Source organism: Geotrypetes seraphini, chromosome 3 (assembly GCF_902459505.1).
Source record: "Geotrypetes seraphini chromosome 3, aGeoSer1.1, whole genome shotgun sequence".
NCBI lineage: Eukaryota > Metazoa > Chordata > Amphibia > Gymnophiona > Dermophiidae > Geotrypetes > Geotrypetes seraphini.
In genome coordinates this window covers 374,741,599-374,763,108 of record NC_047086.1, presented here as the reverse complement: position 1 = coordinate 374,763,108, position 21,510 = coordinate 374,741,599, and the positions used below count along the sequence as shown (strand labels likewise).

At 46.3% G+C, this 21,510-nt stretch overlaps 1 protein-coding gene across 3 annotated transcripts in view; it reads right to left on the bottom strand.

Annotated features, from left to right (window-relative positions):
• Positions 1–21,510, bottom strand: part of PSME4 (proteasome activator subunit 4) — a 418,332-nt gene that overhangs the window by 153,738 nt on the left and 243,084 nt on the right. For all 3 annotated transcript variants that reach the window (XM_033936116.1, XM_033936117.1, XM_033936118.1), the window contains one exon: positions 10,786–10,917. In XM_033936116.1, coding sequence (XP_033792007.1) covers positions 10,786–10,917 — 132 coding nt within the window. The remainder of the gene's footprint in view (positions 1–10,785; positions 10,918–21,510) is intronic.

Sequence of the window (21,510 nt, the reverse complement as noted above, 5' to 3'; positions counted from 1 at the left end):
CCCCTGCGATCCCGTATCTCCTCCTCCACCACCTTCCTGATCCCACCATGGTCCAGTATCCCCCTCCTCCACCTGCCCCCCCCCCAGAAGTCCAATAGCTCCTCCTTTTCCTCCCCCCTGCATCCCTCCCCCCCAATGGTCCAGTATCTCCTCCTCCTATCCCCATGGTGTGGTATCTTCTCTACCCTCCCACCTGCGGTCTGGCTCCTCCTCCTTCCATCCCTGTAGTCGTGTTTCCTCCTCCACCTCTATGGTCCGGTGTCTCCTCTTCTTCTTCCTTCTACCCCCATGGTCTAGTGTCTCCTCTTCCTCCTCCTCCTCCCTCCACCCCCACATTCCAGTGACTCCTCCCCTTCTTCCTCCTCCCTCCATCCTCGCAGTCCAGTGACACCTCCTCTTCCCTCCACCCTGGCCCAGTATTTCTGCCTCCCCCCTTGCAGTCTAGTATCTTTCTGAAGTCCCTCCCTTCTTCCCTCTGTGCAACCTTTCATACAATGTTGGCAGTACCATTGATTAAGACAGCACTGCCAGCTGACTAGTTAGCCAGCTCCAGGAATCTCTTGTGGTCTCTAGATTCCCAGCTACACAGAAATAGGAAGTTACATCAGCTGATGCAGAAGACAAGCTTCTGATGTTTCTATCTCCTTTTAGGGCATGTTTAGATACTGCACACACCAGTGTGTTCTATTTCATGGGTTCCTATTTATGAAATTTTATACTTAAACATCATCATCTAGAGCAGTGTTCCACAAACTTTCTTGAGCCATAGCACACTAAAGGTAGTAGCTGTGGCTCGAGACACCTGGAAGTGCATGGATATCACCGTGATGACATCAAACGCATGCGTGACATCATCATGTTGATGTCTGCGTGTGTGCGAAGGCCATCCAGGTGGGCCCAGAGATGCCAGTGGGGGGTTCCATAAGGGAAAAGGGCCAGAGAGAAAGATAGGTGCTGGTGCCCACTGATTGCCTACAGGACATTCCTATTGCCACAAAAGGCACGTCCTATAGGCAGTCAGCTGGTACCGGCGCCTCTCCTCCTCCCCAGTGTACCGTTGCACAACTGAAATCTCAGGAGGCACACTAGTGTGCCTTGGCACACAGTTTGAGATACACTGATCTAGAGCTCTCATTATAGCAATTTAAATCAAATATCAGCCTTGGGTTGAGTTGTGGCCACTTTGAGGTTGATAGATCCTTGTCTTGCTGTATTGTTTCTTTTTCTGTTTACTTATATTGATTTGTAAACTACTCTATATAAAGAATTGTAATATAGATAAAGAAATCCCTGATGCAACTGTCTCCTAGTGCTACCTAAACAGAGCAATTTTAAAATAAATATTTTAATACATTTTGCTCTATTGATGATTGTTGTGTCGCAGGCAGGGCTGGATTTGCAATCATAGCCAGCTCTCTGCTGTTTCACATACGTCCAGTATCAGGGCCATCATTCCTCAGCCTTCTCCTGAGACAAAAGCTCACAAAGACTTAAACAAACAAACAAAAAAGGTCCTGGTCTTCTTGTTAGGGGATCCACAACACTGAGTTTTCACAATCTTTTACATGTGTCCCTGAAAGGCAAGGCCTTTGTGTGCCCCTATTCCATTATAGCTGGGCCATGGCCCTGCTCAGCACGTATAGGGGAACTATCAAAGATGCTCTCTTCCTTGGTCAGTCTGCTCTACACCTTTCTCTGAAAAGAAAAAATCCTTTTATCTAACCTTCTCCAGGTAAATCCTAGCTATTCTAATGCAGCCAATTCTCCTTCTGCCTGCTTTGTTCTGCCTTTCTGGGGCTCAGTTCAGTTCCTATACCATAGTTTAATCTCCAAAATAAGAAAAACAAAATCCCAATGATGCATCTGGGAATAGTGTCCTTTGAACTTAATACCGCAATATTCTTTACCAGTCTAAACATTCAAAAGGAAAAGCACCTTGCCCTCTCTGGCTTTGTGAGATAGCAAAGGGCCTTTCCATCAGCAAGTAACTTCTTGACGTCTGCCTTAATGGCTTCCCAACAATTCACAAAAGCTTTAATTTAAAAAAAAAAAAAAGAAGACACGACCTTCAGTAAATTTACATTTTCACAGTCAATCCCTCCCCCTCTGAGTGTAGGTTTGCAGATTCTCCTGGCCATACCTCCATCTCTGATAAAGTCAGGAATAACTCAACTGCTCGTCCCTTCTCTTTCTTAGGCTGCAAGAAATCCTGGTATGTCACCCACAGAGAAATGTCAACCACACTCTCTCCTGCTTACCACAGAAACCCAGGACTCCACAGACTGCCTTGTTTGGTTAGGTGCTGCTCTAGTTTTCTGAGCTTTACCCTAAACTCTAACCCCTCTCTCTGCATCTCCTGCTGTACATTAGATAGATTGCGAGTCCACTGGGACAGATAAGGAAAATGCTTGAAGTACCTGTATGTAAACTGCTTTGAATGTGGTTGTAAAACTACAAAAAGGTGGTATACAAATCCCAATCTCTTTCCCCTTGGAGTTCGGTGGCACTTCGGTAGATTAGGGCAATGTGATATACATGGGAAACTGAAATGTTGCAGTTCATCTCTTGGATAGGGCATATAGATTTGATCACATGACTTTTTAGTCCATTTTCATTGGCTCCTTATTTATTATAGAATAAGAGTTAAAAGTGCTTGCCCTTGTGCATAAAGCCTTGTATAAGATTCCACCATATTTGGCCACACTGACTACTCCATATAGACCTAGAAGATCTCTTAAATCAGTGGTGGCCCATAGTTTGGCCATTGTCACTTCTGCTATGGTTCGTCTGGTTGCTACTCAGGCCAGCATGTTTTTCTGGCTGGCCCCACTACTTTAGAATCAATTGCCTTCTACACTTCAGGGAAAAGCTTCTATAATAAATTTATAAAACTTGTTAAAATATTTATTTCCTTATCAAGACCTTCAGAAAGGCGACTTGAGTCCCCAGTGACACTAAAAGGTATCTCAAGATATTGAGGGAGCTCAGAGAGGTTCTGGCGGGTTCTATTAAAGATTTGTTCAAGAAATCTTTGGAGACGGGAGTGGTCTCTGGGGACTGGAGAAGAGCGGATGTGGTCTCTATTCACAAAAGTGGTCACAGAGATGAAACAGGAAACTACAGGCCGGTAAGCTTCACTTCAGTTATTGGAAAAATAATGGAAGAGTTGCTGAAAGAAAGGATACTGAAATTCTTAGAATCAAATGTGTTACAGGATCCGAGCAACATGGTCTTACTAAACATAAATCGTACCAAACGAATCTGATTGAATTTTTGGATTGGGTGACTAGAAGATTGGATCAAGGGCATATGCTAGATGTAATTTTTCTTATATTTCAGCAAAGCCTTTGACACGGATCCTCATAGAAGGCTCTTGAACAAACTTGATGGGCTGAAGTAAGGACCCAAAGTGGTGAACTGGATTAGAAACTGGTTGACAGAGGGTGATGGTCAATGGAATCTGCTCAGAGGAGGGAAAGGTGAGTAGTGGAGTCCCTCAGGGATCGGTGCTGGGGCCGATCCTGTTCAATATGTTTGTGAGCGACATTGCCAAGGGGTTAGAAGGAAAAGTGTGCCTTTTTGCAGATGATACCAAGATTTGCAACAGAGTAAACACCAAGGAGGGAGTGGAAAATATGAAAAAGAATCTGTAAAAGTTAGAATAATTATCTAACATCTGGCAACTAAAATTCAATGCAAAAAAATGCATTTGGGGATTAGAAATCAGAAGGAGCCTCTGCTGAGAAGTGAGAGGCTGATATGCACGGATGGGGAGAGGAACCTTGGGGTGATAGTATCTGAAGATCTAAAGGTGAAGAAACAGTGTGACAAGGCGGTGGCTGTTACCAGAAGGATGCTAGGCTGTATAGAGAGAGGCATGACCAGTAGAAGAAAGAAGGTGTTGATATCCCTATACAGGTCAATGGTGAGGCCCCACTTGGAGTATTGTGTTCAGTTTTGGAGACTGTATCTGGTGAAGGACATAAAAAGACTTGAAGTGGTCCAGAGGAAGGCAACGAAAATGGTAGGAGGTTTGTGCCAGAAGACATTTGAGGAGAGAATGGAAGCCCTGAATATGTGTACCCAAGAGGAAAGAAGGGACAAGGGAGATATGATTCAGACGTTCAAATACTTGAACAGTATTAACGTAGAACAAAATCTATTCCAGAGAAAGAAAATGGAAAAACCAAAGGGCATAATTTGAGGTTGAGGGGTGGTAAATTCAAGAGTAATGTTAGGAAATTCTTCTTTAAGGAGAGGGTGGTTGATGCATGGAATGCGCTCCCAAGGGTGGTGGTGGAGAAGAAGAAAATGGTGAGAGAGTTCAAACTAGTGTGGGATGAACACAGACGATCTCTAATCAGAAAATAATGGGTATACATTGAAGGAACTAAGGCCAGTACTGGGCAGGATTGCACAGCCTGTGTCCCATATATGGACTATTCAGTTGAGGACGGACTAGGGAGGGTTTTGATTGTGGGGATGGTTAAGATGGGCTGGAGTGGGCTTTGATGGAGACTCCAGTAGATGGAACCTAAGCACACTACTGGGCAGGGCTCTGGGTTTCTGGCTCTTACTATACCCTATAATGAAAATTTATCTGATGACATACCAGTTGATAGATACTGGCACACTTTTGGTACAGTAACTGAATACCAACTTAAGCAGCTTTGTGTTAAATTTGGACAGAAAAAATGTCTGCTTGACCCTGTTCCTTCATACATTTTTTGTAATATTCCTTCATATGGCATTACTTGGTTTACGATGTTGGTTAATTACATTCTTACTAGTGGGTTTTTTCATCAGATATGGGACATATAGCATAGTTACTTACCGTAACAGTTGTTATCCAGAGACAGCAGGCAGCTATTCTCAACATATGGGTGATGTCATCGACGGAGCCCGGATGCTGAAGCCTCGCAAGCAGACTTGCTTGTAGAAACTAGAAGTTTTGAGTTGACCGCACCGCGCATGCGCGAGTGCCTTCCCACCCAGCGTAGGGCGTGTCTCCTCAGTTCAGATAGCTAGCAGAGAAGCCAAACAGGGGAAGTGGGTGGGTTGTGAGAATAGCTGCCTGCTGTCCCTGGATAACAACTGTTACGGCAAATAACTGTGCTTTATCCCAGGACAAGCAGGAAGCCTATTCTCAACATATGGGTGACTTCCAAGCTAACCAGAATGGGATGGTGGGATCGTTGGCAACTTAGGAGAATAAAGTTTGTAATACTCTCTGGCCAAAATGGCCATCCTGTTTGGAGAAAACATCCAGACAATAGTGAGAGGTGAAAGAATGAACTGAGGACCTGGTAGCAGCTTTGCAAATTTCCTCAATAGGTGTAGATCTGAGGAAAGCTACTGAAGCTGCCATGACTCTGACTTTGTGGGCTGTGATGTAGTCCAGCCTGGGCATAGCAGAAAGAGATACAAGCAGCCATCCAGTTGGAGATGGTGCACTTAGAGATGGGATGTCCCAACTTGTTTGGATCGAAGGAGACAAAAAGTTGAGGAGCAGTTCTGTGTGGTTTGTGCGCTCCAAGTAGAATGCCAAAGCACGCTTAGAGTCTAGAGTATGAAGAGCTGATTCTCCAGGATGAGAATCAGGTCTTGGAAAAAAACACTGGAAGTACAATAGATTGGTTGAGATGAAATTCTGAAACCACTTTAGGTAAGAATTTAGGATGAGTACGGAGGACCACCTTGTCATGATGGAAAACTGTGAAAGGTGGATCAGCAACTAATGCTTGCAGATCATTGACTCTTTGAGCAGATGAGAGGGCAATGAGAAAAACCACTTTCCAAGTAAGATACTTAAGATAGGCCGTAGACATTGGTTCAAATGGAGGCTTCATCAATTGAGCAAGAACAACATTGAGATACCAATCCACAGGAGGCGGTTTGAGAGGAGGTTTGAAATTGAAAAGTCTTTTCATAAATCTGAAAACTACCGGATGAGCAGAGAGGGGTTTCCCTTCAATAGACTGATTGCATTGAGATGGACTCAGATCGATGTAGACTTGAGGCCAGAGGTGGGTAAGTACAAAAGATAATCTAGAACAGAAGATAAGGAGGAATCTTGAGGCTCCTTATCATGAGAGATGCACCACGTAGAAAATCTAGTCCATTTTTGGTGATAGCATTGTCTAGTGGCAGGTTTTCTAGAAGCCTTTAAAATGTCTCTTACAGGTTGAGAAAACTGAAGAGGTACCAAGCTGTCAGGTGTAGAGACTGCAGGTTGGGATGAAGTAGAGATCCTTGACTCTGTGTGAGCAGAGACGGAAAAACTGGTAGAAGGTATGGCTCCCTGCTGCTGAGTTGAAGTAGAAGGGAGTACCAAGGTTGTCTCGGCCACCAAGGAGCTATCAGAATCATGGTAGCATGATCATTCTTCAACTTGACAAGAGTCTTGAGAATGAGAGGGAATGGATGGAATGCATACAGAAAAAGATTCGTCCATTCCAGTAGAAAAGCATCTGCCTCGAGGCAATGAGGAGAATATATCCTGGAGCAGAACTGAGGCAGTTTGTGGTTGTGGGGAGATGCAAAGAGATCTATCTGAGGTGTTCCCCACTGTGAAAAAATGTGATGAAGAGGTGAGGAATTGAGTGTCCATTAGTGAGGTTGCAGAAGACGATTCAATTTGTCCGCCAAACAGTTTTTCGCCCCTTGGATGTAGACAGCTTTGAGGAAGGTGTTGTGGAGGATTGTCCAGTCCCAAACTTTCAGAGCTTCTTGACAAAGGGAGGGAGATCCCATTCCCCCTCCCCCTGTTTGTTGACATAGTACATGGCGACTTGGTTGTCCGTCCGAATGAGGACTACCTGGTCATGAAGAAGAGAGGACGCTATGAACCCTTGAGAAATTCCTTGTGGGTGAAATGGGTCCTGTCGGGGCATGCTAGAGACACCATGTCAAAATATTTTTTTACAGTTCTTAGTTTCCATAAAAGAGCGAAGCATTTTTTAGTCAGTTGGTCTGTGTGATTCTCGAATGTTAGGTGTCAATCTATAGTAACTCCCAGGGTTTTGAGCCATCACCCAGAGCAACCACTAGCTGATGTTACGAGAGTCCATTGTTTGTTAAAGTAAAGAAGTTTGCCACCGATGGGAGGAACTGGAGGAAAATTCATAGAGACATTGGCTATGCTCTCCAGAAAGGTATCAAAGGACAACCGCTGCTTAGATTGAGACTGACTTTTGTGGTCTTTGTTGTTTTGGACCGAGATCTCTGGTTGGTTGACCTAGACGAAGAGGAAGGCTGATTTTATCTGCAGCTTTTTCAATTACCTATTCAAATAGGTCTCCCTTGCAAAAGACATTAAAGAATCACTCCTAGACTGCAGTTTCAAGATCAGAGTATCTAAGCCAGGCCATTCTAAGCATGGTAATAGTTACAGCAGATGCTCTGAGGAGATGTCGAAAACATCAAAAGTTGCTTGGGCTATGAACTTCCTGATAGTAAACAAGTTCTTGGAGAGCTACTGGAATTGTTTGAGTTGGTCTGATGGGAGATATTGATGGAAATCAGTTGTTTCCCAAAGGAAATCTAATATCCTGGCCTCTCTTTCAGAGGGAGAAGAAGCATAAGAACAGGAACTATGTGCATGCTTGAGAACAGACTCCACAACAAGGGAATGTTGTTGAAGCTGAAGCCAGTCAAAACCTGGACACATTTGTATACTATATATAGGGTCTATTTTCCTTGGAGCAACCTGTACTGATAAAGGAGTATCCTGATTTTTTAAATAAAGCATCTTTCATAACTCTGTGTAGAGGGATTTTGATGCATTAGTTTGGAAAAGTTTCAAAGTCAAGGAGTTCAAAGAGTTCAGAACGAGGCTCCTCTTTAGTTTCCATTTTTATAGGCAGTGCCTGGCCCGTTTGACAGAAGAAGTCAGTAAAAGATAGGCTTTCAGGTGGGGATATTCAGTGTGGAGGAGGAGAAAGTTCAGAAGGAATACCGTTAAGACTCCTCAGCAGAGAATGGAGTGGAAATAAATATAAAAATCAGATTCCTCTAAGTACTCATCACTCGGTGTATTTGAAAGTATGCATCAAGGAGAACGTTGAGAGGGTATCGAGATGAAATAGGTGAAACACCCTCCAACGAGGACGATGCCTGCACACTCTGCATCTGTAGTAGCCCTGAGAACTCTTGTTTAAGCATTGCCCAGATCTTCTCTTTTAATTTCGGTGTCAGTGCCGGTACCAATATAGATAATCTGCTATATAGTTGATGAGGCATGGGAGACCTTGATGTCGAGTTATGCCTGTGTGGAGACCCCAGTTGAATGGACGGTGAATAGTCATCCACACATCGATACTTTATGACATGGTATGCCTATGCTTCTTAGCTTTCTTATGTGCTAGGTCTCCTGTTGTTCGTGGCATTGACAAGGAAGAAGTAGAATTTCTGTGTTGAGTCGATCCCAATGCATAGTGTTCCTGTTGCGATGACAATGTGGGCAGTACAGAAGTCGATGTCGGGGTTGCAGAAGTTGAGTGTTGAGCTCTGAATTCCCAGCCAAGCTCAACGTCACAGATGCAGTACCAAAATATTTTTGAACTGAATGAATTGAAGTTTGTGGGCTTTTAGTGGCCCCTTTTACATACGGAAACAGAGGACACAATCAGCATCCTGATGCTCAGGACCAATGCAATGAACACACCAATTGTGTGAATCAGAACCTGAAACGGTCTTATTACAGCGAGAACATTTCTTGAATCTGCTCAGTACCGATTTGGACATGGAGGGGACATGAAGTCACAGGCTCAATGGCCTAGGGTGCTCAAGTAGAACAAAAGCTGAAAAGATCAATACTCCCAGAAAGGAAAAAGGGCTCAAAGCGGCCCAAAGGCCTCAAAATGCAAAGTCGGTAAAAATTAATTAAACTCGGTAGGAATGAAGAAGATTTAAAAAAAAAGAAATAATGAGAAAACAGAAGAGAAGAAATGACGGGAAGGCACCAAAAATCAAAAAAGTTAGACATGCTGAGAACACTGAAGAGACAGATTCTCAGCTCTGCAGAAAATGAAGAACTGAAGGATACATGAGCCTGTCAGCCTAGAGGCCTCTGGAAGATTATATCAATCTGACCCTGGCATGGGAAGGCAGATAGACCCTTAGTGCAGGGAAACTGTTTCAAGTAGCCCTGATTGATATATTTTAAGTTTCAAGTAGCCCTGCTTGAATCATGGCTAGCTAAAAGGTGTTAATGTCTGATTAAGAGGGTGCTTAGGACAATGGTGCACAGATCAAGCCAGAGACTTAATCCCATCACCATGCTTACAGGTATCTCACCCTCCTTAGCAATTAAATTAACCATTGTTTCAAACAGTTTACAAATTCTAAACAGAAAGATACTGGGGCATACAGGTTTCTATATTGAGCCAAGGTATAAAAGCCTGCTCTCTGCAACACACAGCTCTCTCTCTTTTTCTATGGAGCTATCAGGAGAGGGGTCTTGGCCCTCTCTCTCTCTTTCTATCTTTACCTCTGACCTCTGTAAGGCAGTGAGACTGCTTGCTCTCTGCTTAAGTGTAATGCTCTCTGCTTAATTGTAATGCTTATAAATATTACTTTTCTGTAAGACTATTTCTATAATATATTCTTTATATAATCACCCCTGGCTGTGCTTCTTATTTGATTCTATCCCTAATGAAACTTCTGTGAAGGAACTGAACCTGGGACCTGGCGTTTGTCAGTACGCCTTTCACTTAACCCCTACCACCTAATATTGTGGGGGCCACTTTCAAACTGACAGAGCCAACATCAGGTGGGAAGGTACTAGCACTGCCTTAAAATTTAAAGTAACTGTGGACTTGGTATGTGTCCACACTGGGTTTCATGGATGACATCACTCACGTAAGATTATACCTGCTTGTCCTCGGAAAAAAGCTCTTCTGTTCCCAATTCTTCTCTTCCCCAAGGGGAAAAACAATCATACTCAAAACTCTACCTTAAAATGAATATTGGGGTTTCCTGGCTCAGAGAGGCTTGCATCCTACCTTGCCTCTATGCCTCCAAAAGGGATTCCCAGGTGTTCTTTCCACACCTCTTCCTACCCAGAAGAGCTAACCATAAAATGGCTGATTTTCCTTGTTTTGTATTAATGGCCATGTGCTAAGGTTGCCATGAGAACATGGCAATTAAAAGAAAAAAAATAAATAGCGCTCATATGGTTATCCTGCACTAACCAGTTACTGCACTCTAATATGCATGTGCTAACTGATTAATGTAGAAATGGCCCAAAAGAAAAATTTTTAGCACATGGACTGGCATTTCTTTGCTTCTTCAGCTTGTCTGTGGTGTTCTTTGCTCACATGTTTAAAGACAGTCCAATTCTTTATATGTGAGGTTGCAAACCATTGGACCCCTGAGGAAGGCGTGTTCGCCGAAACACGGACCGTGTAGGGTCCGGTTGGATTTTTATCACTGTATTTTTTATCATTGTACTTTTTAAATTGAATTTTCATGGTTTTATATGTCAGTGTTTAATAAATTATCTCCAGAACATCTGTATCCACAGTTTTTGTTTTCATGCGCTAAAGTGACAATGCAGCTTAAAATGGCATATGGCAAGGTGCTATCTTGCCCTATGCCATTTTAAGCTGCATTAAACATTTGTTAACACCTAATACAGATTAGTAAAAAGGCCCCTCAGTAAAGTATGTAATCAAGCTAAATACGTTCTTGTGAGTTAAAACAGAAAGCCTTATTGAAAAAGCGGACAAATTCCTTAATGGAAAATAGAAAATTTTAAAAAGAGGTAAAGAATGGAGCTTGTACTTTGAATTGCTGCTGAGTGACGTCATGTCTATCTGGTCGTAGGAACTCTAGTACTAAGGGTATGATATCCCGGCAGCAGAAGTTGTAGGTTCCTAAAGCTGTGAAGAAGGCTTGCTGAGCTTTATTTCTGATCTGTAGGAAAACAATATTTGCAAAACAGTAAGATGAGCTTCATCATACACAAATGAACATTTTTACACACACACACTACGTGGTAGTAATACATTTAACACTTAAATGGCACTGGATGGAAAGAGAACTTATATAAATTACTCCTCAAAGAAATTGATTTTCATTATTCTTTTTTTTTAATTAAAGTGGTTATAAAAGAAATAAACACTCTAACTACCTACAGATATTTGTTAATAGTGGAAAAATAAATATCATTATGGTAAGAATCCATTCTTCAATAAAATACAATAGAAAAACACTGGAAGCTTTTCAACATCCTAAAAAGCATACACCAAAAATTTTATAGTTATAATGTTATTTATCCCAGGACAAGCAGGCAGGTATTCTCACTAGTGGGTGATGTCATCAGACAGAGCCCCGGTACGGACGTCTCACAAGCACGTGTTGCTTGTAGAAACTTAAGTTTCTAGATGCCCGCACCGCGCATGCGCCGGTGCCTTCCTACCCGGAGATCCGGGCGTGTCTCCTCAGTTCTTTCTTTTCCGCGGAGCTGAGAAGTTCAACTTCTTCATGCGCTAGCTGAATTCAGTTAAATTTGCCTTCCTTGTCCGCGTTTTCGTTTTCTTTTAATTACAGTTAACAGTTCTTTTCTTTTTCAGTAAAAAAAAAAAAGAAGATTATTTCCTCCGGCGGGTCGAACGGGCCGGCCACGTGGCTCAGGCCCACCGGCTTCGACCTCGCGGCGGAGATTTTCCGGCCTATGTCCCGGCCAATCACCGGGTTTAAAAAGTGCAGCAAGTGCCAACGCGCGATTTCACTCACGGACCCTCACGGGCGCTGTTTGCAGTGTTTGGGCCCTGACCACATCCCGAAATCGTGCGAGCCTTGCTCTACCCTTACGGCACGCTCATTCAAGCGGCGTTGCCTATTGTGGGAATCGATGTTCAAGATGGACGCAGCTAAGGACCCCTCAGCCTCCACTTCATCTGATACCTCCCCGGTTCGGGCGAAACCGGCATCGACCCCTCCTGCATCGAGTGTGGTGAAACCGGCATCGCTCAACCCGACACCATCCACGAGCTCGACGTCGGTGCCTGCCCCGGTCTCCTCGGTTCAGGTACCTCTTCCCTCCACAGTGCCACCAATGGTCATCAAAGTGCCGAAAGCTACTAAGCAGAAGCACTCGGCCTCGAAGGAGCGCGATGTCCGTGCAGGAGGACCCCCTTTCGGTGCGGATCCCTCCTTATCGGCTTCGCTACGGTCCGTGCTGGAAGCTCAATTCGTTGAGCTCATGCAGACCATCGGACCCGGGCTCATCGCTGCCATACAGGGTGACCTCCCGGTACCGGTCCAAAGGGGCGGTCCGCCCCCTCCCCCTCCCCCACACCGTTCGACCTCGACAACCGACGAGGACGAACGGGGGAGGGCGGCGATACCCGCGCGGCAAGCCTCGCTTACCGATATGCCGCCATTAGAACCCATTACGCCTCCGCGCCAACATGAGACCAGACCTCCGATCGATACTCGAAGCCCTGGGCATAGTCAGGAAGAGTTCTCCCGTACTCCTTACCAGACTTGGGTAGCATCGCAAGAACCCGCATCGCAAACCCAGTGGCGATCCACTGCTTCCAGCCCTATCCACTTGGGGGCCTCGGGAGACCATGCGATGCACAGACGATCCCGATCCCCGTCCCGCCACCGAGACGGGCACCGATCGAGACACTCATCCTGGCACTCCTCACGCCATTCGGAGGTGTCACCGCAGAAAAAACTGCAACGTAGGGGATACTCCTCATCAGAGGTGTCCCCTCCGAGGGGCCCGGAGTACGAGGAGACACCGGTGCCCGATTCTCCTTGTCACTCCCCGATGTCCACGGACCTGGAGGCCTCCTCCTCCTCCAGCCCGCCCCACAGACCGACGCTGGCGGAACAATTGTCCTTCTCATCATTCCTCCGACAAATGGCGGATGATCTGGATGTGACCCTTGACACGGGCTCCCGATACTCCAAAGAGTATCTGGACACCATGCATTTACCTAACCCTCCAACGGAGTCGCTTCGGCTCCCCTTGCATAAATTACTGGACCAGACCTTCATGCAGTGCTTCGAAACGCCGTATTCCATACCGGCGATCCCCAGCAAACTCGATGCTCGATACCGCATCGTGCACCATAAAGGGTTCGAGGGCCCTCAACTCTCCCACCAGTCCCTACTGGTCGAGTCCTCCCTCAAACGCTCTCATCCCTCCCAGGTCTACGCCTCTGTACCGCCGGGCCGAGAGGGGAGAACGATGGACAAATTTGGTAGAAAATTCTACCAAAACTCCATGATGGCGTCACGGGTGCTAAACTACAACTTCTTTTTCTCTTCCTATCTGGAGTTCTTCTTGCCGGTGCTCCGCAAGTTCACTCCGTTCATAGACAACCAAGCTCGATTCGAGTTCGAGGAAGTGGTAGCCTCCCTCTCCCAATTACGCCTCCAGCTGATGCAATCCTCCTTCGATGCATTCGAACTCTCGGCACGCGCCGCCGCAAGCGCGGTAGCTATGCGTCGCCTGGCATGGCTCCGTACCATCGATATGGATCCCAACCTACAGGACAGACTCGCCAACGTACCATGCGCTGGAGCTGACCTGTTCGATGAGTCTATCGAAACTGTTACCAAGAAGCTGTCGGATCATGAAAAATCCTTTCAATCCATCCTACGGCTCAAACCCAAACCTCAACAGTCTCGACCTTCCAGGCCACCCCTGATTTACCAGCGGCGTTACATGCCCAGACAAACGCCCGCTGCGAGACAGCCTGCGAAGAGACAACCTCCCCAGAAGTCTCAGCAAAAACCTCAGCCACCGGCTGTACCTAAGGCTCCCCAGCCCTTTTGACGCCCCCCCCCGGGAGCATAACCTCGGCCTCTCCCATAGGGGGTCGCCTCCATCTTTTTTACCATCGATGGGAGGCCATAACCACGGACCTATGGGTCCTCACCATCATAAGAGAAGGATACTCTCTTCAATTCCACCGGGTCCCCCCGGACCATCCTCCAAGAGAGTATCCTTCAAGCTCGATGCAGACCGCCCTTCTTCTTCAGGAAGTCCAAACCTTACTCCAGCTTCGGGCTGTCGAGCCGGTCCCGTCAGACCAATTGAACCGAGGGTTTTACTCCCGGTACTTCCTCGTCCCGAAGAAAACGGGCGACCTGCGACCCATTTTAGACCTTCGGGCCCTCAACAAGTTCCTGGTCAAAGAGAAGTTTCGCATGTTGACTTTGGCTTCTCTATACCCCCTCCTCGAGCAGAACGACTGGTTATGCTCCCTGGATCTCAAGGAGGCCTACACTCACATCCCCATTCACCCGGCCTCCCGAAAGTTCCTCAGATTTCGGGTGGGAAATCTGCACCTACAGTATCGAGTGCTACCATTCGGCCTATCTTCATCCCCCAGAGTCTTCACAAAGTGCCTGGTGGTAGTGGCCGCAGCACTCCGGGACAGGGGTCTACAGGTGTTCCCATACCTCGACGACTGGCTCATCAAGGCCCCGTCAGCCCCAGAGGTCACTTCGGCGGCCTTGGCTACAACCTACTTCCTCCAGAATTTGGGCTTCGAGATCAACTTCTCCAAGTCTCATCTACGACCCACCCAGTCCCTCTCCTTCATCGGAGCGGTCCTGGACACCACCCGACTCCGAGCATTCCTACCTCGGCAACGCATGGAGTCTCTTCTCCATCTCTGCCAGTCGGTGTCTACTCGCCAAACCCTACCGGCGAGACAACTGATGGTGCTCCTGGGCCATATGGCCTCCACAGTACATGTGACACCCTTTGCCAGACTCCACCTCAGGATCCCCCAGTGGACCCTGGCATCTCAGTGGAATCAGACATCCGATCCACTATCCAAACGCATCTTAGTCACACCTGCTCTTCGGCAGTCTCTACTTTGGTGGATGACCTCTTCGAATCTATCCAGAGGTTTGCTGATGCACTCTCCCCCCCATCAGAAAGTTCTCACAACCGATTCGTCGAATTACGCATGGGGAGCCCACCTGGAGGGTCTCCGCACCCAAGGATTCTGGACCAGTGCGGAAAGACTACACCAAATCAATCTACTGGAACTCAGAGCCATCTTCAATGCGCTCCAAGCTTTCCAACACCTACTCCACGACATGGTAATCCTCATTCGCACAGACAATCAGGCCGCCATGTATTATATCAACAAGCAAGGAGGCACGGGCTCGGCCCTCCTTTGCCAGGAAGCTCTACGAGTCTGGGACTGGGCTGTGCGCCACAACATCCTACTCAGAGCAGTATACATCCAGGGGGAGAACAACGTCTTAGCAGACAAACTAAGCCGTCTGCTACAACCGCACGAATGGACTCTCCATTCCAGCCCCCTTCACCAAATCTTCACGCAATGGGGGACGCCTCAGATAGACCTCTTTGCGGCTCCCCACAACGCCAAACTGCCTCAGTTTTGCTCCAGGATTTACACTCCTCACCGCCTCGAGGCAGATGCCTTTCTACTGAACTGGGGGAAACGATTTCTATATGCGTTCCCACCATTCCCGCTGATCCAGAAGACTCTGGTCAAGCTGAAACTCGAACGGGCAACCATGATTCTAATAGCTCCTCGGTGGCCCAGACAACCGTGGTTCTCCCTCCTACTTCAACTCAGCAGCAGGGAACCAGTACCACTTCCAGTGTTTCCTTCACTACTTACTCAACAGCAAGGATCACTACTTCATCCCAACCTGCAGTCTCTTCACCTGACAGCTTGGTTCCTCTCAACGTAACCCCTCACCAATTCTCACAAGAAGTGAGGGAGGTCTTGGAGGCTTCCAGGAAGCCCGCCACTCGACAATGCTACTCCCAGAAATGGACCAGATTCTCCTCATGGTGTGTTTCTAAGTCAAAGGAACCTCAGCGAGCTTCCTTATCCTCCGTGCTGGACTATCTCCTACACCTATCTCAATCTGGGCTCAAGTCCACATCCATACGAGTCCACCTGAGCGCTATTGCGGCGTTCCACCAGCCTCTACAAGGGAAACCCCTCTCGGCTCATCCGGTGGTCGCCAGATTTATGAAAGGACTCTTCCATGTTAACCCTCCTCTCAAACCACCCCCAGTAGTTTGGGACCTCAATGTAGTCCTTTCCCACCTCATGAAGCCCCCGTTTGAACCACTCAACAGGGCCCCTCTGAAGTATCTCACCTGGAAAGTGCTTTTCCTTGTAGCCCTTACGTCCGCTCGCAGAGTCAGCGAACTCCAGGCATTGATGGCGGACCCACCATTCACAGTATTCCACCATGACAAGGTGGTCCTCCGCACTCACCCGAAATTCCTGCCTAAGGTGGTCTCCGAATTTCACCTCAACCAATCCATTGTACTTCCAGTATTCTTCCCTAAGCCTCATTCTCACCACGGAGAATCGGCCCTTCACACTCTAGACTGTAAACGTGCCTTGGCTTTCTACCTGGATCGCACCAAGCCACACAGAACCACTCCTCAACTTTTTGTCTCCTTCGATCCTAACAAGTTGGGAAGACCCGTATCAAAGCGCACCATCTCTAATTGGATGGCGGCTTGTATCTCTTTCTGCTATGCCCAGGCTGGATTATCACTTCCTTATAAGGTCACAGCCCATAAGGTCAGAGCAATGGCAGCCTCAGTAGCATTCCTCAGATCAACACCAATCGAGGAAATTTGCAAGGCTGCCACCTGGTCCTCGGTTCACACATTCACCTCACATTATTGTCTGGATACCCTCTCCAGACGGGATGGACAGTTTGGCCAAACAGTATTGAAAAATTTATTCTCTTAAGTCGCCAACTCCCCCTCCATCCCACTGAGGTTAGCTTGGAGGTCACCCACTAGTGAGAATACCTGCCTGCTTGTCCTGGGATAAAGCAATGTTACTTACCGTAACAGTTGTTATCCAGGGACAGCAGGCAGCTATTCTCACGTCCCACCCACCTCCCCTGGGTTGGCTTCTCAGGCTAGCTACCTGAACTGAGGAGACACGCCCGGATCTCCGGGTAGGAAGGCACCGGCGCATGCGCGGTGCGGGCATCTAGAAACTTAAGTTTCTACAAGCAACACGTGCTTGTGAGACGTCCGTACCGGGGCTCTGTCTGATGACATCACCCACTAGTGAGAATAGCTGCCTGCTGTCCCTGGATAACAACTGTTACGGTAAGTAACATTGCTTTACTGCAAGTCTGGAGCATTTTCTTGAAATAAAATAAGTTTTTGGGAAGATTCAGTTGTATCCTGTTAAGATTTCTGTGTGAGGTGGACCATGCCAAGGAAATATGTGAATAAGTGGTGTAGCAGAGTTACCATAGAGTATGCTGTGTATAATGCAGGATGTTTTGAATTTTACTCGGGATGAGATGGGTAGCCAATAAAGTTGTTTGAGTTAACTGGAGACCGAGTCGTAATTTTTCAGTTTGACTATGAGTCTTATTGCTGTGTTTTGTATGAGCTGCATTTTGCGGATAAGGGCGACGTTTAATTCCCATGTAGATGGAATTACAGTAATCTAGCTGGGGCAGGACCAGCATCTGCACAATTAGGGCAAAGTGGTGTTGATGAAAGTATGGCCCGATGAGTCTTAGTTGGAATAGAACAGGCTTTAAACTAAGAGAAAGGGGAAAGCCGACAGTCGACCTAGCGTCGATGATTCGGAAGAAGGTATCCCATGAAGATACTGAGGGGAAAAAGGGCTGGGAAGAAACAAGGGTCAAATTACAGGAGTCAACTAACCCAGAAGAGGAGGTTAGAAAGATTGTAGCAAAAGAGAAGACACCAAAGACCGAAGCACAGGGAAAAGAAATGAAGACGACAAAATGCCAGGATCTAAACTGCATATATACTAATGCAAGGAGTCTAAGAAACAAAATGGGGGAACTAGAAGCCATGGCCAATGCAGAGGACATAGACATCATTGGAATTTCTGAAACGTGGTGGAATGAGGAAAACAAATGGGATACAGCACTGCCGGGTACAAGCTCTATCGCCAGGACAGGTCAGGACAGAAAGGAGGAGGAATAGCCCTATACGTAAAAGAAAGCATACAATCGACAAGAATGGACACAGCGGAGACGACCAACAAACTGGAATCGCTATGGGTTAAAATACCGGGTAGGAAAGGGCATGAAATAAAGATGGGCCTATACTATCGTCCACCCGGGCAAACCGGAGATAGCGATAAAGAAATGGATGCCGAGATGAAGCAAGAATGCAAAAGCGGTTACACAGTTGTTATGGGAGACTTCAACTACCCTGGGATAGACTGGAGTCTTGGAAGCTCAAGATGCGCTAGGGAGACAGAATTCCTGGAGGCTATACAAGATTGCTTCATGGAGCAGCTTGTTAGAGAACCGACGAGAGGAAATGCCACTCTGGATCTAATCCTAAATGGACTAAAGGGACCTGCAAAGGAAGTGGAAGTAGTGGGACCGTTGGGAAACAGCGATCATAATATGATCAAGTTCAAGGTTGAAGTAGGAATACCGAATGGAAAGAGAACCATAGCGACAACTTTCAACTTCAGGAAAGGAAACTATGAAGCAACGAGGGAAATGGTAAGGAAGAAACTTAGGAACACTTCCAAAAAATGGCAAACAGTATAACATGCCTGGTCTTTTTTCAAAGACACGGTGAGCGAGGCACAAAATCTGCACATCCCCAGATTCAGAAAGGGGTGCAAAAAGGGTCAAACAAATGACCCGGTATGGATGACTAAAATAGTGAAGGAAGTGATAGGCAATAAGAAAAATTCATTTAGGAAATGGAAAAAGGACAAAACTGAAGGGAACCAGAAGGAGCACAGGAAGTATCAAAAAGAATGTCACCGTGTGGTTCGAAAAGCCAAAAGAGAGTATGAAGAGAGGCTAGCCAGGGAGGCATGAAATTTCAAACTGTTCTTCAGATATGTTAAAGGGAAACAGCCTGCTAGGGAGGAGGTGGGACCGTTGGACGAAGGAGACAGGAAGGGAGCGGTGAAGGAGGTGAAAGAAGTCGCAGAAAGACTCAACATGTTCTTCTCGTCTGTATTTACAAACGAAGACACAACCAACATACCGGAACCTGAACAAATCTTCAATGGAAATCAAGCAGAAAAATTAACATCCATGGAAGTGAGCCTTGATGATATACACAGGCAGATAGAAAAACTTAAAACTGACAAATCCCCGGGTCCTGACGGAATCCATCCCAGGGTTTTGAAGGAATTAAAGGAGGAGATAGCGGAACTACTGCAGCAAATTTGCAACTTATCCTTGAAAACAGGCATGATCCCGGAGGATTGGAAGATAGCCAATATCACGCCCATCTTTAAAAAGGGATCAAGAGGTGACCCGGGAAACTACAGACCAGTGAGTTTGACCTCGGTTCCGGGGAAAATGGCGGAAGCACTGATTAAAGAACACATCGATGAACATTTGGAAAGAAACAAACTTTTGATAACAAGCCAACATGGTTTCTGCAGGGGGAGATCGTGCCTAACGAACTTATTGCACTTCTTCGAAGGAATTAACAAACGGATGGACAGAGGAGACCCCATAGACATCATATACCTTGATTTCCAAAAAGCCTTTGACAAGGTGCCTCACGAACATCTACTCCGGAAACTGAAGAACCATGGAGTGGAAGGAGACGTACATAGATGGATCAGAAACTGGTTGGCGGGTAAGAAACAGAGGGTAGGGGTGAAGGGCCACTACTCGGACTGGATGAGGGTCACGAGTGGTGTTCCGCAGGGCTCAGTGCTCGGGCCGCTGTTATTTAATATATTCATAAATGATCTAGAAACAGGCACGAAGTGTGAGATAATAAAATTTGCGGACGATACAAAACTATTTAGTGGAGCTGGGACTAAAGAGGAATGCGAAGAATTGCAAAGGGACTTGAACAAACTGGGGGAATGGGTGGCGAGATGGCAGATGAAGTTCAACGTTGAGAAATGTAAAGTATTGCATGTGGGAAACAGAAACCCGAGGTACAACTATATGATGGGAGGGATAATATTGAATGAGAGTAACCAAGAAAGGGACTTGGGGGTAATGGTGGACATGACAATGAAGCCGACGGCACAGTGCGCAGCAGCCGCTAAGAAAGCAAATAGAATGCTAGGCATAATCAAGAAGGGTATTACAACAAGGACAAAAGAAGTTATCCTGCCATTGTATCGGGCGATGGTGCGCCCGCATTTGGAATACTGCGTCCAATATTGGTCTCCGTACCTTAAGAAGGATATGGCGTTACTCGAGAGGGTTCAGAGGAGAGCGACACGTTTGATAAAAGGAATGGAAAACCTCTCATACGCTGAGAGATTGGAGAAACTGAGTCTCTTTTCCCTGGAGAAGAGGAGACTTAGAGGGGATATGATAGAGACTTATAAGATCATGAAGGGCATAGAGAGAGTAGAGAGGGACAGATTCTTCAAACTTTCGAAAAATAAGAGAACAAGAGGACACTTGGAAAAGTTGAAAGGGGACAGATTCAAAACGAATGCTAGGAAGTTCTTCTTTACCCAACGAGTGGTGGACACCTGGAATGCGCTTCCAGAGGGCGTAATAGGGCAGGGTACAGTACAGGGGTTTAAGAAAGGATTGGATAATTTCCTGCTGGAAAAGGGGATAGAGGGGTATAAATAGAGGATTACTGCACAGGTCCTGGACCTGTTGGGCCGCCGCTTGAGCGGACTGCTGGGCATGATGGACTTCAGGTCTGACCCAGCGGAGGCATTGCTTATGTTCTTATGTTCATGGTGAAGAGGGTTTTCTTCCAGAGGTTGGAGATTTGTAGTTCCTCAGTTAGCCTGGAGTCCAAAATACAGTCCAGAATTTTGGAGGATTTGTCTACTGTGAGAGTGTTACCCGACTGGAGTGTGATGCTTCTCGGAGCTGTCTGTTGAGGGGTATGAAAGTAAAGAACTCTGGTTTAGCTTTAGTTTGTGGATTGTAGCCCAGGTTTGAATTCTATCTATGTTATCTGAACAGGTTAAATAAGATAGGGGATAGTGGGGAGCCTTGTGGAACACCACAGAAGGCCTTCTAGTTGTGGGAGAGGAAACCCATTCTTTTTGAAAAAAAATCGGTAAATCAGTTTAGAACAGTTTCTGTCACTCCTATCTCAGAAAGTTTTGTTAGGAGGAGGTGGTGATCAACGGAGTCAAAGGCGGCAGAGAAGTTGAATTGAAGAAATATTGCCTGTCGACCTGTGCTTAGTAACTATTTAATTTTAGTGATCAGTGCTGTGCTGTGCTGCAGTCAGAATCCAATTTGGGATGGATGTAGGCAAGCGTGTTGTTCAATACTGTAAGTTGCTTGCCTACATGGGCTTCTAGGAGTTTGGTAAGTACGGGTATGCCAGCAATGGGTCTGTAGTTTGAGGGGGTGGAGAGATCTGCATTTGACAATTTTGGTATTGGTGTAAGTGCTATTTTTCCCATTTCTTTCGGCATATGGCCTTGATGATATCATTAGGCACAGATGAGAGAGGGTAGGAGGGGCAGTTGTCCAGGGGGCTGCAATGGATGGATAGCTTGGATATTAGTTTTTTTGTCTTGGAGGTTGATAGAGGCGTAAAGGAGGTCC